This window comes from Echinops telfairi, unplaced genomic scaffold (assembly GCF_000313985.2).
Source record: "Echinops telfairi isolate 266 unplaced genomic scaffold, ASM31398v2 ScPeMD7_7458;HRSCAF=8496, whole genome shotgun sequence".
NCBI classification, from domain to species: domain Eukaryota; kingdom Metazoa; phylum Chordata; class Mammalia; order Afrosoricida; family Tenrecidae; genus Echinops; species Echinops telfairi.
In genome coordinates, this window is record NW_022111358.1 from 50,632,835 (window position 1) to 50,648,634 (window position 15,800).

The 15,800-nt window shown below is 60.6% G+C and overlaps 4 protein-coding genes across 7 annotated transcripts in view; 2 read left to right on the top strand and 2 right to left on the bottom strand.

Moving 5' to 3' along the window:
* The window catches only part of ANAPC11 (anaphase promoting complex subunit 11), a 7,004-nt gene extending 4,312 nt beyond the window's left edge, over positions 1–2,692 (top strand). For all 3 annotated transcript variants that reach the window (XM_045300007.1, XM_004709095.2, XM_045300008.1), the window contains exon 3: positions 2,452–2,692. In XM_045300007.1, coding sequence (XP_045155942.1) covers positions 2,452–2,597 — 146 coding nt within the window. In that variant the 3' untranslated portion in view covers positions 2,598–2,692. The remainder of the gene's footprint in view (positions 1–2,451) is intronic.
* Positions 2,693–2,841: 149 nt separating this feature from the next.
* NPB (neuropeptide B) lies at positions 2,842–4,385 on the top strand. The gene is made up of 2 exons (XM_004709226.2): positions 2,842–4,100; positions 4,186–4,385. Exons 1-2 carry the CDS (start codon positions 3,885–3,887, stop codon positions 4,357–4,359), a joined length of 390 nt encoding a protein of 129 aa, XP_004709283.1. The 5' UTR covers positions 2,842–3,884; the 3' UTR covers positions 4,360–4,385.
* Positions 4,386–5,176: 791 nt separating this feature from the next.
* Positions 5,177–10,553, bottom strand: PCYT2 (phosphate cytidylyltransferase 2, ethanolamine). Of its 2 annotated transcripts, XM_045299584.1 has the most exons (14): positions 10,448–10,553; positions 8,750–8,838; positions 8,470–8,631; positions 8,151–8,217; positions 7,699–7,783; positions 7,523–7,567; positions 7,314–7,356; positions 6,821–6,970; positions 6,642–6,724; positions 6,375–6,452; positions 6,203–6,268; positions 6,061–6,126; positions 5,842–5,930; positions 5,177–5,771 (listed from the first exon to the last, which is right to left on the bottom strand). In XM_045299584.1, exons 1-14 carry the CDS (start codon positions 10,534–10,536, stop codon positions 5,678–5,680), a joined length of 1,206 nt encoding a protein of 401 aa, XP_045155519.1. In that variant the 5' UTR covers positions 10,537–10,553; the 3' UTR covers positions 5,177–5,677. The 2 variants fall into 2 exon arrangements, with proteins under 2 accessions (XP_045155519.1, XP_045155518.1); XM_045299583.1 differs by lacking the exon at positions 7,314–7,356 and having other exon boundaries at positions 6,821–6,959.
* A 498-nt stretch (positions 10,554–11,051) lies between these two features.
* SIRT7 (sirtuin 7) overlaps positions 11,052–15,800 on the bottom strand; it is a 5,039-nt gene continuing 290 nt past the window's right edge. Inside the window, exons 2-10 of the mRNA XM_045299527.1 lie at positions 15,704–15,796; positions 15,472–15,576; positions 13,821–13,891; positions 13,649–13,721; positions 13,208–13,306; positions 12,832–13,068; positions 12,651–12,731; positions 12,432–12,538; positions 11,052–11,622 (exon numbers count right to left, since the gene is read on the bottom strand). Coding sequence (XP_045155462.1) covers positions 11,424–11,622; positions 12,432–12,538; positions 12,651–12,731; positions 12,832–13,068; positions 13,208–13,306; positions 13,649–13,721; positions 13,821–13,891; positions 15,472–15,576; positions 15,704–15,796 — 1,065 coding nt within the window. The 3' untranslated portion in view covers positions 11,052–11,423. The remainder of the gene's footprint in view (positions 11,623–12,431; positions 12,539–12,650; positions 12,732–12,831; positions 13,069–13,207; positions 13,307–13,648; positions 13,722–13,820; positions 13,892–15,471; positions 15,577–15,703; positions 15,797–15,800) is intronic.

A 15,800-nucleotide genomic window follows, 5' to 3' on the forward strand; every position in this document is an offset into this window, starting at 1 on the left:
CCTGTCCATTGTCCCCAGAGGCAGGGAGCAGGGCCCACTGCAGTTTGGCAACTGATTGCCCTCAGGGGGGGAATGCCTGTGCATCTGACCTCCCCCCACACCTAAGTACATGCCTTTATTTAGACCTCTACAGATGCCTCCTAGTTCTTTCCTCTGTTTCCTTTTACTTTCCTCCTGTCCCACTATCATGTTCAGCCTTCCTTTGGGTTTCAGTAATTCCTCTCCTTACATTACACTTGGTCACGACCTACCAGGCCTCCTACATCCTCTTCACCACCGATTTGGATCACTTGTTGTTGTTCTTGTCCCTGGGCGTGTCAACACCACTTCCTTTCCCCTATCTCCCCTTCTCCCATGCCCCCTGATACCTTTGGTCCCATTGTTTTCTCCTCTAGATTGTTCATCCAGCCTATCTTATTTAAGACAGACCTGCTCAGCACATTTTTAATCCAGTTTGTGTGGTAAAATTAGGTGCCTCGGCTGATATTTGGGCCAGCTTATGTTCAAGTGTATGCAGTATGTTATTTATAACCCTTGGCTCACACAGGCTGGCATGCTCGGTCCATGTACACTTAGTTGTTGTCTCACTTAGATGCTTGCTTGTTTGAAAACAAGCTTTTAAGACCCCAGATGCTATTCTTTCTGATAGTGGGCACATCTATTTCTTCACTTTGCTACAGCACCTTTATCTTCAGAGGTCTCTTTACAAGGGCAGGAAAATAGCATATATTTATTGGCTTTAACTGGCCAATTTTACTTTAATTTTTTTTTCTTTTTTTATCATTTTATTAGGGGCTCATACAACTCTTATCACAATCCACACATACATCAATTGTGTAAAGCACATGTGTACATTCATTGCCCTCATCATTCTCAAAACATTTGCTCTCCGCCTAAGGCCCTGGCATCAGGTCCTCATTTTTTCCCCTCCTTCTCCCTCACTCCAAATGTTTTAATTAAATGATCATTTTATTGGGGGCTCTTACCACTCATAACAACCCATACATCAGTTGTATCACACATATTTGTACACATGTTGCCCTCATTCTTTTCCAGACGTTTACTTTCTGCTGAGCCAGGGCAGTAGTTTTAGGCCTTCATCCCACCCAGCCGCAAGCTCCTGAAATTCTGTTTTGCATTGCCCCGATTTAGATAAGAATTCTTTCATAGAATCTTTTATCAAATATCTAGCTGAAAGACACCTTCCATTTCTTCGGGTCTCCTGGCAAGAAGCCATTAAGACAGGTATTCCTGACCTTCCTTTGTTGGAAACAGGGACCACTTTTACACCGTGGATGGCCACTTGCATGAGTTAGACCTCAGACAGTACTCTAGGAACCTAAGCAGAGATCTTTTTGGAAGACGTTCACAAGGTCTTGGTCCCAGAGATGCTCTGGGATTTGAACTGCGGGCCTTTCGGTTACCAGCTGATTAATTCAGGATTCATTGCACCTGAGTAGCAACTGAATGTAGGAACTAAGCCGTGAAGGCCAAGCACCGTTGACTGGGAACCTGCAGGGGTGCCAACATGCATGGAGACATTCCTTTTAAGTTGTCTTAAGCTTTCTGAAGCCCCCTCAAATTTGTAATTTCCAGAACGAGAAAGGTGTTACTTCTGGAAAGGCCTGAAAATGGCCTGAGTGGGTCCTCTGAGTAGATGTCAGGGCCCCAGTTGACAGGTTGAATACCACCCCTACGCTGTTATACATCTTCATGTTGATCTAAAGTGATGTAACTACCACAGGGGCTTTGGCCGGAATCCAACCAGGGCCTCCTCTTTGAAAAGTTAAGCCACCATTGTCCTCCCTGGGCAGGGGACCCAGTTTGAAAGGGCTGATGTCAGGCTGCCAAGGGAGAACCAATCTAAATCTGGCCTGGGCTTGGGCAGCAGAGCCCAGGGACTCCAGTGGAGCAGAGAAAGGGAGAAGATGGGGCGCGGGGAGACGATGTGTGCCTGGCTATGCAGCGATGTGCTGAGCCCCTCACACCCCCTTCTTCATCTCCACTGCCGTGGACCCTCTTAACCATCTGCAGTGATCAGGGCACAGGCCGCTGTCTTTCTGTGCCAGAGCAGTTCCAAAAAAACATCTCACCAGAGAAGTGCCATGAGCGATGCAGGGTGGGAGCCATCAGCCATCAGGATGGTCGTGCCCCTACCCCACCCCACCAGAACCTTGGGTTTGGCTGATGTGAAGCAGACAGGCAAGTGCCACAGGGCCACCTGTGGGCAGGTGCTTGCAGCTGTCCTCCAAGGGTCTATTGCAAATGTCCCTCCTGGCTCTAGATAGCTTCTCAGCCTTCCCGGGAGGTAACTGAGGGTCGGCTTTGCACAGGGGCCGCAGGTCAGGGGCCTCTTTGGCCTGGCCTGCCACACAGAAAAGGGGGAGCCCTGGGGGGGGGGTGCCTCCCGCTGGGGCCCACCCTGAGTGCCTGCTTCCCTCCCGTCTGCAGGTAAGGTGCCGGGTGATGACTGTCCCCTGGTGTGGGGCCAGTGCTCCCACTGCTTCCACATGCACTGCATCCTCAAGTGGCTCCACGCGCAGCAGGTGCAGCAGCACTGCCCCATGTGCCGCCAGGAGTGGAAGTTCAAGGAGTGAGCCAGCGCCCAGACTTGCTCCCACTCCAGCCCAGCTCTGCTTCCAGCCCCTACCTGGACTACAACACCCCCCCCACTCTATGCCTCAGGCATGGCCCCCCTGGATTCTGCGGGGGGGGGGGGAAGGTAGGCACATTGCTTGCCACCCCTCAGCTCCACCTGGGCTCACTACCCACCAGCTGGGGTCCTCAGAAGACAGCCCCCCACCCCCGAGGCAGAGTTGAAGCCAGCCAGTCTGGTTTCCTGTGAGAAGCTGACAGGTGTGGGGGTGGAGTGGAGTGGGGGTGAGGGGTTGACATGCATTAGAGTCTCCTGGCTGGCTGGAGGCCGCCGGCTCCTGTTCCCAATATTAAAACTCTCATGAATAAACATCCCTTCAGCACCTGCGGCCCACTCCAAACTGACTCAGGCTGACAGCTCAGCTGGGAGCCCCTCAGCTGTGTGCCTGCTAACTGGCAAGGTGACCCCAAGAGCCAGGGCAGCATGGCCCCTCCTAGGAGCCCCTTAGGGAGGGTCTGGGAGCAGCGTGTTTGGGCCCTGATTTTGCAGCCAGGGAGCCTGCTACAGCCCTGTGCTCCCCTCCAGTCCTGTCCAGTGCAGCCTTGCAGGCCGTGTGCGTGGCCAGCAGCTGGTCAGATGACTTGGCAGGGTGTCCTCCCACCCTCCTTCTAGGGACCATCCTCTTCGCCCACCTGGGGGCCCCTCTCCTGACATTATTCTCTAGGGAACACTCGTCTCCCTTTCAGCATTAGAGACCTGAGTCCAGCCACTCCCTTCTCCAGCGAGGTCACGGTCTCCCTGCCTGCAGCTCCCTAAAAAGCTTGGACAACTGCCCCATGCTCTAGCAGAGCCAGCCTGCAGGCCTGGCTGTCCACGCTGGCCAGGCCTTGTCCTGGGTCTCTGGGCCCATCTACGAAGGTTCTTGGCACAGTGTGATGTGTGGTGGACCAGGTGCCCAGGCTGGGGCCACAGGAGCGCTTCAGTGGTTCCCCAGCTGGCAGAGCTGCTCCCACTGGCACCCAGGGGCTCTTGATTCCCTGGCCGAGCAAGTGGCAAACAGCCCCAGGATCCAGCCCCGCCGTGGAAAGGTGCTTTGAGCCCCACGAGGTGCAAACGTAAGCTGGCGCTGCAGGGAGGCTTCATCCTAGGAGTGGGGAGGCCCGTGGCGTTGCGCTTGTCCACCTGATTCACCGCGCCTCGGGCTCCCCAGCCCCCGCGCCTGCCTGCCAACCACAGATAAAAGCACGCCAGTCGCTGCTGCCACCAGCAGTCGCCTGCCTGCATCCTCATGGCCCTGCCCACCACGCTGGCGACCGCCGCCCTGGCCTTTGCTCTGCTGCTGGCCCCAGCTGGGCGCGCATGGTACAAGCCGCCGAATGGGCGCAGCTACTACTCTGTGGGCCGTGCTGCGGGGCTGCTCTCCGGATCCCACACCTCCCCTTACGCGCGGCGCGCCCAGGCCACCGTCCACAGCCCGGCATTGCGCCCAAGCCTGCAGAAGCCGGTGAGGACCAGCCTGAGGGCATGTGAGCTGGGGGGCGCTGGGGGTGGGGGGGGTCGTCCCTTTAGCTCTGCTCCGCTTGCCCCAGGCCGTGTGCATCCGCCACGTCGCCCCAAGTCTGCAGAGCTGCGCGCGGCTCCCTGACGGCGGGACCTTCCAGTGCAAGGCAGATGTCCTCCTGTCGCTTCGCCCCACGGACTGCAGCAAAGGCCGAACCCGAGCGGGACTGACCAGGGGCCCCGCCCCGCCCCCAGCCAACTAGATGAATAAAGTATAGAGGGAACAGTCTGGAACGTGGGGCACCGCGCCGCACGACGGGGGAGGGGGGGGCGAATGGAGACAGGTCAGTGCAGCCCCAGAGGCCCTTCTGAGCCCGCCCAGGGGCACCCTGACCTGCCTGCCTTCACCCTTCATCAGCCCCAGGGCGTCACAGGGCAGGCTGTCCTCCCACAGCCCCCATCAGTGGCGCAGCTCTGAATTGCAAGGTCCCCCAGAAGCCCTGCCTTTGAGAAGCCTTGTTACCCATCAAGCTGATGGTTTTTCGTGGGCCCCTTTCCCTCTGGGTGGGGGACTCTGGGGGGTCACTCTTTTCTCAGAGGTTCAATGTGGACCTGGAGTAGATCTGGGGTTTAAGGGCTGGGAGGAGGGAGCGATTTAACAAGTTAACAGACCCACAAGCTCCTTGGCACACTCCCAAGATCCAGTGTCCAGAGCAGGTAGCCACTGTTCAGGGAAGTTCCAGGAGGTGGGTGGCAGAAAAGCTACCCATGGGAGCCTGGTGGCTGGGCCGCAGTCCAGTCCCCACTGCTGCCAGTGCTCCTTGAACCCTGAGGGGAACCAAAGGTCCCTTGGGGAGGGCAGAGGGAGGCAGGTTGCAAACACCTCCCTGCAATCCTCACATGTACACAAACCAAGGCCCACTGACTTTCCTCAGACCTGACCTGAGAACAGAGCCCTGGGGCACACAGCTTGGGAAGGAGACCCTGTGGTTGGTGAGGGGGCCTGCAGAGCCAGCTCCTTATCCAGAGTGTCCCCTCCCCCCTCCCGCCGTGCGACACAGCCACCTGTCCGCCGCTCGCTCGGGGCAGAGCTTCCCATGGTTTATTCAGCTGCCCCACAGACCAACAGCAGCATGTGGGTACAACACAGGATGGGACAGTCCCAGAGCAGTGGGGCCTCGGGAGGAAAGCAGGGGGCAGGGTGGGCCCACAGGAAAGGAGGGGCGGCTCTTCCTGGAGCACCCCCTCCCACTCGCTGGAGCTCCAAACACCCCCCACACACACACATGGGTGGTGCAGCACAGACCGGTCTCGTGGGAACAGCCCTGCAGAGCCTCTGAGGACCAAGCTGAGCAGGGGCTGGGCCTCCACGGATTCAGGAGCAGCACTTGGTCTAAGCGCCCGCTCCCACTTGGGCTTCCACTCCCTGTGTTCACAACTCAGCTAGGCAGCAGCCCTCCAACAGCACGGGGAGCAGGCAAGTGAGGAAGACTGCCCTGGGCGCTGCAGAGCTGGTGCGGGAGGGGGCTGGGGAGGTAGATCTAAGCCACAGGAAGCAGGTCAGGGGCGGCAACCTGATGGTCAGAGGTCACAGTCCCTCTCCTGCCTGCGTGCGGCCTCCAGGAAGGCCAGCTCCTTGGCCTCTTTCTTCTCGTTCCGCGCTTCGTACTCCAGCCTGTGGGGGGCAGGTGCACCTCAGCATGGCCACCGGCCCCAGGCAGCGGGCCAGGCCTTCACTACCTCACCTGTTCTTGATGATCCTCTGCACAATGAGGTCGGTGGTCAGGTCACTGCCGCTGTCCACCTGGCAGAAGATGCCCCTCTGTTTGGGCTCCTTGGGGAGGGGGGGATGTATCATGTGTGGGTACACGCTCACGCAGGCGCCGTGTGGGGCCAGGCTCAGTGGTAACCCAGTTCCCACTCACAATCGCTCTTCAGCAATGAACGGGAGACCCCCGACCCACCTGGTAGGGGTCTGAGCCATCCTTATCAGGCACAATCTCTGTCTTGCCATGACATACCAGGTCCACCTGGGAGAAATCTCTGGTCAGCCATCACCACTCAGGACCCTGCCCAGCATGGGTCCCTCGGGTGCTGTGGGCTCACCTTGAAGTGGTCCAGGAGCTCAGCAGTGACTGCATAAGGGGCCCCAATCACCACTTCGGACACATACTGTGAGGACAGCACAGAGGCAGCTAAGCCCAGCCTCCACTCACAGGGGACCCCCAGAAACCCCTGCCCACCACTGACCTCTCCCCACCCTGCTGCCCTCCCTCACCCGGCAGGCCAGCACGCTGAGGGTCCGCTCATGCAGGTTCATGATGGGGTAGTTCTTCCCCTTGTAGTGGTTGACCTCCTGGGGGGAGGTAAGTGGGGTAGGTCAGCTGCCACCCAGAGATTATACATGGGGCTCCCTCCCAGCCCTCTCTCTGCCATGTCCTTCCCCCAGGGCTCTACTGCCAGAGCCTGTGCTTGGCCCTCCTCCAGGGCTTCCACCCCTGTCCATCAGTGCCAGCCCCTGTTCCCGCCTGTGCCAGACGAGGACCTGGTCGAAATGCAGGCCAGCGATGACATAAGGCCGCCCCACCAGCCCGTGCACTTTCTCCAGGAAGTCCACGTGGCCGATGTCTGTGGCCAGGTTAAGGAGCAGGCAGCAGGGAAGGGAAGGGAAGGGGCAGTGGGCTCTCCAGCCCACAGAGGCAGCAGGAAGCCCTGGAAGGATACGGAAGAGGTCGAAGGCCCCAGCCACGTAGATGACGGTCTCCCCGGGCTGCGGCTCCTTCCCAGACGCAAACTGGATGATCTTCTGGGAGGTCTGCAGGAACTGGGACACCCCTGTCCACGGGTTCCGGCCGCCTGGACACTGCAGGCAGAGGTGCTGGTCAGCAGCAGCCCCCACCCTGGGACCCTGCACAGACAGGGCAGATTGCCGGCGTGCCTCTGGAGGCGAAGGGTGAGGACAAAGGAGTAAGGGAAGAGCCTTGCAGCCAGGGAAGGGGCCAAGGCTGGCAGGAGCTGGCATACCCCCCCACCCCACCCCCCGAGTGCCATGGCCCAGGCAGAGGAGCTCCTGTCCACACCACCAGCCCACCAGCACACGGGGTATCCCAGGGCCAGCATCAACACCAGGCCAGGGGAGGAGACAATGGCAAGTGGCCAGACACAGGCCTGTAGGACCCAGCACCCTGAGGCTACCATCTGGTCATCTGGGTGAGGCCTTCTGAGGACAGGGTTTCCCAGATGAGTGTCAGGTGAGGGGGCTACAGAGGAAAGAGGCCAGGCCACTGGGTCAAAGCCCTCCAGGCAGTGGCTATGGAGTACCCACCCTTCTCCCAGTGCCCCCAAGCTGGCCATGAGCCCTTTCCTGGGATAGGCAGGAGGTGAGGAGCCTGCAGCTTAGCCCCAGGGCAGCGTGGGAACACTCACCTTGCCAAAGCTATCTGCGTATTCCCGGTACTCAGAAAACATCTCCTATGGGGAGAATGAGGGGCGAGGGCTGAGACAGAACCCAGAGGAGTGGGTGCTGATGAAGGAGCAACCTCTCCCCTGCTAGGTCCCCTCTTCCCTCAGGTACATCCTAGACCTTGGGGTTGCATACTCACCTGGCTGCTGTGGTGGGCCTTGGTCACCAGCAGCATCCGGCCGACGAGGTCGGTGGTGGAAACGCCCTGGGTCCGCTTGCACTCTCTGCCAGAGGAGGCAGCAGGATGCTAAGCATGGTAGCAGTCTGCCCCCACCCCTCCGCCCCCCACAAGCAGAGACCCAGAAGGCTGCAGCGCTTGGATCAGCTAGAGACCCCCACCCCCTACAGGATGCACAACACAGGCGGAGCCACTGGCCATGCTGGGCTTTAGGTTGAAAGTAACCCTATTTCCGGTGCTCAGCGCTGCCAGCGGCCACTGTCCTGGACCACACAGACTAACACATGCCACTTTTTCACAACCCTGCTCCAAGTGCTGTACCTACAGGGGCAGGGGACACAGGACCCCATCCAAAGAGCCCCTCTCCCCACCCCCCACCCTCGAGTGCTGGGGGGCGGGCACCCCTGGCTCACCTGTACCGCCCGGCCTGCTTGACCTCCTCGTAGGTGTCTCGGCCATCCACCGTCAGTGTGATGTCATCTGTGGCATCACGCACAGAGCAGGACCCTCAACCCAAGGCAATGGCACTTTGGAGCCTGAGACACCCCCTTCCCACTGTGACAGGCCCACCCGGTGTGCACCAGAGTCTGGGGAAATACCCACAACTCTCCTCTGGCCTCTCCAGGGACCCCCAGGTCTGAATGGCCACCTCAAAGGCCTCTGGGTGCGGAGTGCCGGGCCCACCGCACCCGAGTGGTGACCTGCAACAGCCTCAGGCCCAGTGCCACTCACTGCCGTGGACGCAGAAGTCACAGTTGTACTTGTCCAGTGTCTCCAGAGTGGTGACGTAGGGGGCTGAGGGTACCACTTCGTCCACCCACTTGATGGCCTGCACCATCTTGTACCTCTCCTCCTGGGTGAACACGGGTGGGCCCTTGTGCTTGGAGATCTCCTCTGTGACAAGAGGGGCAGATGGGCACCTGAAGGGCCTGCCACAGGCTGGCCCAAAGCCCCAGCTAGGCCTAGCACAGGAAGGCGGGGCAGGGTATCCCAGAAGCCAAGACTCACTCACCGTCTGTGTGCACACCCACGATGAGGTAGTCGCCCATGGCCCGAGCCTGCCGCAGCTGGTTTGAGTGGCCATAATGTACCATATCATAACTGTGGAGGGGACCAGTCAGCCACCCAGCATGGCCCCAGGGGACCAGTGAGGGAGCCAGGGCCCCCAGGAGCTTCCGCCTGACCCCTCAGTAGTCGCTAGGTCTACTCTCCACACCCCTATCCTTGAGTACAGGGACAGCAGTGAGTCCATTGGGGGTCATGGTCTGAGCCCTCCTCTAACCAGTCGCATGCTTCGGGCAGAGGTGCTTCATGCTAAGTCAACATCCATTTGGGACTGCATCTTGTGCCACTGTACACCCACATTAAAGCAAAGGTCAAAGGTTTGGAATGGCTGGTTCCAGAAACTTCAGTGAGGTCCGAGTTTCTGGGGCAAATGACGACATCCCTGCCACCCATCCCAAGAGCTTTGTCCTCACACTTGGGGGCTGTTGTTAATGCTCTGGAATGTTCCTAGCTCCTGTCAGGGACAGAAGGACCCTCTCAGGGAGCCACCCTGCTGTCTGGAGAACAGAAGCTGGGCCCTTTCTTGAAGGGGCAGGCACTAGGCACAACTGCAATCCCTCCACGCAATAATCCCCTACCACTTCACCCCAGGGGCAGCTGCTCCCAGGGTCCCTGCCCAGGGTTGGAGAGAGCGCTGGCAGGCTGTGCAGACATGGTGGACCCAGACACAGAGCAGGAGTGGGGCTGGGTGTGGGATGTGTCACTTCTGTGGCCTCGCGGTTACGGCCAGCCTGGGCTCAGGGGTTATGACCAGGGTCAGAGTCCACTGCCACAAAACCATGTCTCCTTTCTGAGATGAGTCTTGGGCAAGGTGCAACTCTCAGGTCCTGGGCTAGGATAGAGGACCTTCCTGTTGATATCCCTGTGATATCCACCCAATAATCCCCTGTGTCTGGGTCCACCATGTCTGCACAGACAGAAGTCGGTGGCCCCCGCCCCCAGGAACAGTATCTATATTGGAAGTGTCACAGCCAACTAGCACCAGAGCCCTGGGACCACAGAGGTTAGTTACACATGACTGCTCCTCTAGTGTCCCCTGCAAAGAGGCCGCTGACTGGTGGCTACAGGTTTCCAGTCAGGGAAGTTCTGGTCCTATCCGTCCTATAGGGTGGCGAGCAGTCGCCTGGACCGCAGTGGGTTTCTTGTGTGCATAGCCTTGACAGCCCTAGAAGGCCACTGTCCAGTGACCCGAGTGGGCACTGGGTACGCCGTGCCTGCGGTCCAAGTCTCCCACATCAGAGCCAGCTGAGAGGCCGGCCTCGGAGGGCACGGCCGACATGCTGCCCTAGAGAAACGGTCAGTTTAGGAACTGGATTCGCACCCGCATCCCGGCCGTGCGCGGACCGCCCGCCCGGCGAGGCTACGGGCCTGTCTGGGCCGTGTGCGAGCTGCGATCACGCACGTCGCCCGGGGGGACCTCCACGGGGACCCTCCCAGGAGCCCGCGTCGAGCCCGGGCCTCCGGAGCGCACGCTGCGGGCTCGGGCAGAGGGGGCTGGGGCGGACGCCGCGCCCCGGGCGGCCTAACGACCTCGCCTCCGGGGGCAGCAACGCTCGGCCACCGGCCGCCCTCCGGAGCGCGGCGCGGCCGGGCACCAGGCCGAGCCGCCGAGATCCAGAGCTGCCCCGCTCCGCCCCGCGCTCACCAGCCGTCGCACCACACTCGTACTGCGCGCCGGCCAGCTGACTCCGGCGGGTCCGCGGCGCCCACAGCCCCGTGCCCGTTCCGGATCATGGTTCGCCGGCGACGCAGCCTGGCTCCTGCGTCCCAGCAACTGAGCCGCCGCCGCCTCCGCCGCCCACCCCGCGCACGCGCGGGGCCGTCACGCAGGCCTCACCCTGCCGCAAGCAGCCAATGGCGAGCGCCGACGTCTGGGCCTCGCCCCGCCAGCCCCGCCCCGCGACGGCCCCCGAACTCCGACCAACGGCGAGCGCTGCTGGCCCAGGCTCCGCCCCACTGCCCGAGGCCCCACCCCGACCACGCCCCCTCACCCCACCAATGGCACTTGAGGCCAGCCACCCCCTGCAATGGTACGTCACTTGTACGCCCCGCCCCTTCCAGTCTGACCAATGGCGTGCCCCCCACGACGAGCCGCGCACACCACCGCTTACTGGTCGTTCAAATTAGCCAGGCACCGGGCACCTGCCTGTCCCCGGAAGGAACCTCTCCTAGACCCGTGCGGCCCCCGCCCCGCCCGCAGGCACCCAGACCGGTCAACAGTGCAGTTTATCGTTTAATAAGGACGATAAAAAGACTGAGCACCAGGCTCCACGCCCCACCGGCCCAGGCCCACCCACACCGCACACCCAGCGGGAAAGGCCCCTGCACAGTTAGCATCCCGAGTAAGTAGTAGTAGTAGAAAGGGCTGGTTCCTGAGACTGGCCGTGGCCGAGGTAAGGCAGCTGGTGCTGCTCTCTCAGCAGCTGGGTGTGGAAACGCCCTCCTGAGACCCCACAGAGGTGCAGGGGCAGGAGGTGCAGGCCCCAGAGATGGGCGATGGCTGATCCGTCACTACATGCCTTCTCACCAGACCGAGGGCAGCAGCCCTCCAGGGGACCTCGGCCTGAGGAGGAGGACTAGCCAGTTGCCAAGAGACCACCAAGTTCTTTCCCTAGCAGCAGCTACGTGACCCTCTTCCTCTTGGTGCGCTTGGTGCAGCCCCTGCCAAACCAGCCCCCTCGCACAGGGGCCGGGCCTGCTGGGGTGCCCTGGCCGCCAGGCAGGGCGTCCTCTCTGCTGCGGCACAGGGCTCTCTGGGTGTGGCTGTCTTCCTCGCTGGCACGGAGGGGGGTCGCCAGTGAGAAGATGGGGTCCTGCCACCTACCAGGAAAGGAACGTGTACACCACAATCAGACAAGGTGGGAGGACTTGCCCCTCGGCCTCCGCCTGCCCCAGGATGGGAGAGCTGACCTCTGCCTCCACCTCCCCACTGTCCTTCATCTGGGCTGGGCTGTGGTCCGCAGCAGCGCAAGGGCAGTGACGCCAAGGTCAGCACTGTGCCGCGGTGACCATGCACAGGGATGGGCCGCCTCCACCTCCAGGACCAGGCCCTCGCTACTCTGGGCCCCTTCACTTGCTCCCCCTTTTCCCGGATGGTCGGGGGTGGGGGTGGGGGGCAGGGTGGGAGGTTGTGAAGAATCATGTGTCTGAGTTGAGATGCGGAAGCACACGTCATGAACGTGAGACACAGTGCGCGGGCAAAGAAGATGAGCTAAGTTCATGTAAAAATAAAGAGGTACAGCACACAGCAGGCCCACGCCACAGAACACCACAAACAACATACAAGAATTGCCAGGCCCAGAAGGTGAAGGAATCCTTAATTTCTTGAACCCTTTGATTAAAAGAAGTTATTGATTTCCCCTAAAAGACCCTGAAAATTCACAGAGAAAGAAAGTGTAAACCTTTTACTCAGTACACACACTACAACCACACCATCACAACTTCAGCAGTCAGGTTCAGTCTGAGTGCCCACAGGCCGGCCTGCCAGCACCCACACACCAGGGCTCCAGGCTCTGTGGCCCAGGGCCCTTCAGCCGCCTCCCACCAGGCCCAGCACCCACAACAGAGGGAAGAGAGGGGCCCTCGGGCAGCGGGCCGGCACGGTGGGCGCAGCCACAGCGCCCACTCACCTGCTGTAGGGTGGGGTCTCCAGGCCCAGCTCATTCATGAGGAGCCTCATGACCTCATCACACTTCCCATGCACCTTCAGGGTGGCTCCGTCGTCTTTGGGTGTCCACTGAGGCGGGGACACAGCCATGAGCAGAATGCCCATTTCCCACCCACAACCAGTAGCCTCAATCCTTCCCCTGCAGCCAGCCCCACACCACCACCACCCCTGCCCCGCATACCTGCAGATTCACTATATACAGTTTGGGCCGCCGGCTGGGGGGTTTAGTCATGCACCAGAGATGGGGGTACTTCTTCAGGACCTGTGGGAGCAGACGGGGCACACGCGGGGCAGTTGGAGCTGGGCTTCGCAGAGGGCCTGGCAGGGGAGGGGAAGTGAGGAGTGGGACCACTTCTTGGTACCTTTAGACTGGACCCCAAGCACAGGATGGTGTCTGCCTTGCTGGCAGCTGCTGTGGCTGCCTCCCAGTTCAGCGGCTGCCCCAGAGTGCCCCGCTCCCCGAAGTGCACGATGGTGTCACGGAGTTGTGCCCCACACTTGTGGCAGGTGCGGCCTGTCTGGTGCCGGTGCAGGGCCGTGCGCTCTGTCACATCGAACACTCGCACGTACTCCCGGTTGGGGATACAGGAGGTGCAGACCTGAGGGAGGGGCCGTGAGGGGCATGAGCGGGGAGTGCTCCATGGGGAGGTGGGGAGAGAATTCAGGGAGAGGCACCTGGTAAGGGGAGGGGGGAGGGACCTGTGAGCAAGGAGCCCCACCTTACCACAGACCCCTCACCTCTATGTACATGTTCCCATGTAGCTCTGAGATGGCCGTCCGGGGAAGCCCGCTCCTCAGGTGCAGCCCGTCACAGTTCTGAGACACCACGTGCTGCACCTGTTGGGATGAGGGGGGCTCCTGTCACTCAGGGGCAGGGGAGCACTGCACTCAGAGGTAAGCTGTTCTTGGCTGGCCCAGTCTGTGATCAGCTCCAGGTCAAGGGCAGCTGTACAGCAAAGCCACTGTGCCAGCAGGGTAGGACAAAGGAAGACTCTCCCCTAGCGGCTCTGAGGGGCCCAGAGGGACAAAGGGCTAGTGGGCAGTCCCCACCCCTGTTGGAAAGGGACTCAGGGCTCTGGTTATAGAGACCCAGGAGAACTGCCCACGGCCTGCAGTGAGGCCTCGGGGCTCAGACAGTGCCTGGGAGCAGGCTGTCAGAGGGTGAGGGCGGGCACTCACCAGCTTCTGTTCGTGCAGGCGGGTGATGCTCATGTGGGTGAGCGTAGGGTCGGCCTCACTCAGGTCAGTGACACTGCGGGGAGGGAGGGGGATGGGCTGAGATCCTGTGGGGTTAGCCCTCCTCACCCTAGCTGCTGCCTCTGCTGGGCGGCCCTGGGGCCAAGCAGCTTACCTGACATCCCTCCCCTTCTGCAGCAGTGTCCATACCCCATTGGGACCCCGGTAATCTGGGATGGAAGCTGCCTGCATGTTCAGGAAGAAAACAAGCCTGGTGAAAAGTGCCTGGCTGCAGGGAGCGTCCGACTTCTCTGCTACAGGAAGCAGGCCCTTACCTGCCTCAATCCTGGCGGCCGGCCAGACCTGCCTGCCGGAGGGGGGTCCAGGAGCTCCCTTTCTGGGCTGCCCCGTCCCCCAGTGCCCAGCTCATACTTCGAGGCTGGAGGAGACATCACACACACATTCCACCCCCACACCCACACCAAACCTCTTCAGTGTCACCATGCCAGCCCTGCCTATGGCAAGGAACCCGGTCTCGGGACATGGTCAGCTGGTGCTTCTGCAGTCAAAGGGCCTGCTACCCCACCTTGATAGGCAGCCCAGTCACTGCTTCATCACCCAGGCACCAGAGGTGAAGAGCAGCTCTCCCAGGGTGGGGAGGAGACTGCCTGCTGCCGGCTTAACGAGCAGACCTCGGCTCTCAGGACCCCTGACAATGCTCCTGTTGGCTGCTTGGCTGGAAGGTGACTGGACTCCAGGGGAGAATAGTGAAAACCCTCCTTTCTTGCTTCACTTCCAGGCCTGGGTTCAGGGCCAGTCCCTGATCCTGCAGTGCGTGGGGCCTGCATCTGTCACCGCAAGCCTGAACAGCCACTGCCCCTGTAGGGCTCTGCTCAAGACACTCTGACCTCATGAGCGATGGGAACCACTTGGTGCTCACCTCTGTGGGGCCCCGTGACTGACATATGACCATCATGCTTCCCAAACTGGTCATGCCCCACAGCGCCTCCATGAGACACCTCCAAACTCGGCCCTACCCCCTCCTACACCTCTCTTTCTGCGGCCCTCTTCTCTCCCTCGGGTGGGCACCGTGATACAGCTGCAGTCTGAGTCGCTGGAGGCCCAGCTCTGCCCGACTGCACCAGGTGAAGCGGTACTGCTTACCCCTCTGCCTTCTCTGCTTTTCAAAGAACTGGACAGAGCAGGGCTCAAGTATCTTTCAAGGGTTGGGAGGCACATACTCCCTCTCGGATAGGATTTGTCTCTAAGAAAGGCAAAAACCACCCTCCAAAACCAACCACCATCAAATCTACTCTGATTCCGAGACTGCCTCATCTTTCTCTTGAGCAACAGCCAGGGGGGTTGAACTGCTAACCCCACCAGGGGTCCTTAGGAAAACGCAGGGAACCTCACCACTTCTGTGGAGTCGATTCCGACTCAGAGACCGTGAAACGGAGTAGAACTGGCCCTGTGGGTTTCGCAGACTGCCTCCTCTCTCCTAACCAACCTCATTTCTCAAAAACTCAATGCCATCCGTTGATGCCAACTCACAACATGACCCAATAGGACAGGGTAGAACGAACCCTGTGGGTTTCTGAGACTGTAATTCTGGAGTAGAAAGCCTCCCGAGGGATGGCTGGTGGTTTCAAACTGCTGACCTTGTGGTTAGCAGCCAGCAAATAAAGCACTCTTTGCCACCAGGAACCCGACAGAACCACTGCTTTAAAGATTCGTTTTCTGGGCTGGGTTGCAATCTGGTCTACAGAGCCCCGCCCCCCTGCCCTCTCAGGTCCTGCAGGAGGTTCCGCTGGACGGGGCCTCCCTACCGTGCTGATCCCCGCGCCCGTGTAGACCACCAAGTACTTGGCGTTCCTGACGGCGCTGGCCAGCTCCCGGACTTTCCTGTGCAGCTCCTCCGGGTCATCGCACACCTGCGAAGGCACCGAGGCTGGTCAGGGCTCACGCTCCGACCCCGTCCCCCGCCCCGGGGCAGCTGGCGGCCAGGGCAGCAGTCCCACGCAGGCACGCTCCGAGCGAGGGCTGCCTGCCCGGCGCCACGAGCAACTCGAGCTCCGGCCGCCGGACCCCTCGCGTCGCAGGACTCGCCTCCTCCTGGCGCCGCTTCAGGCCCTCGCGCCGCCGGCTCCGGCCCTGC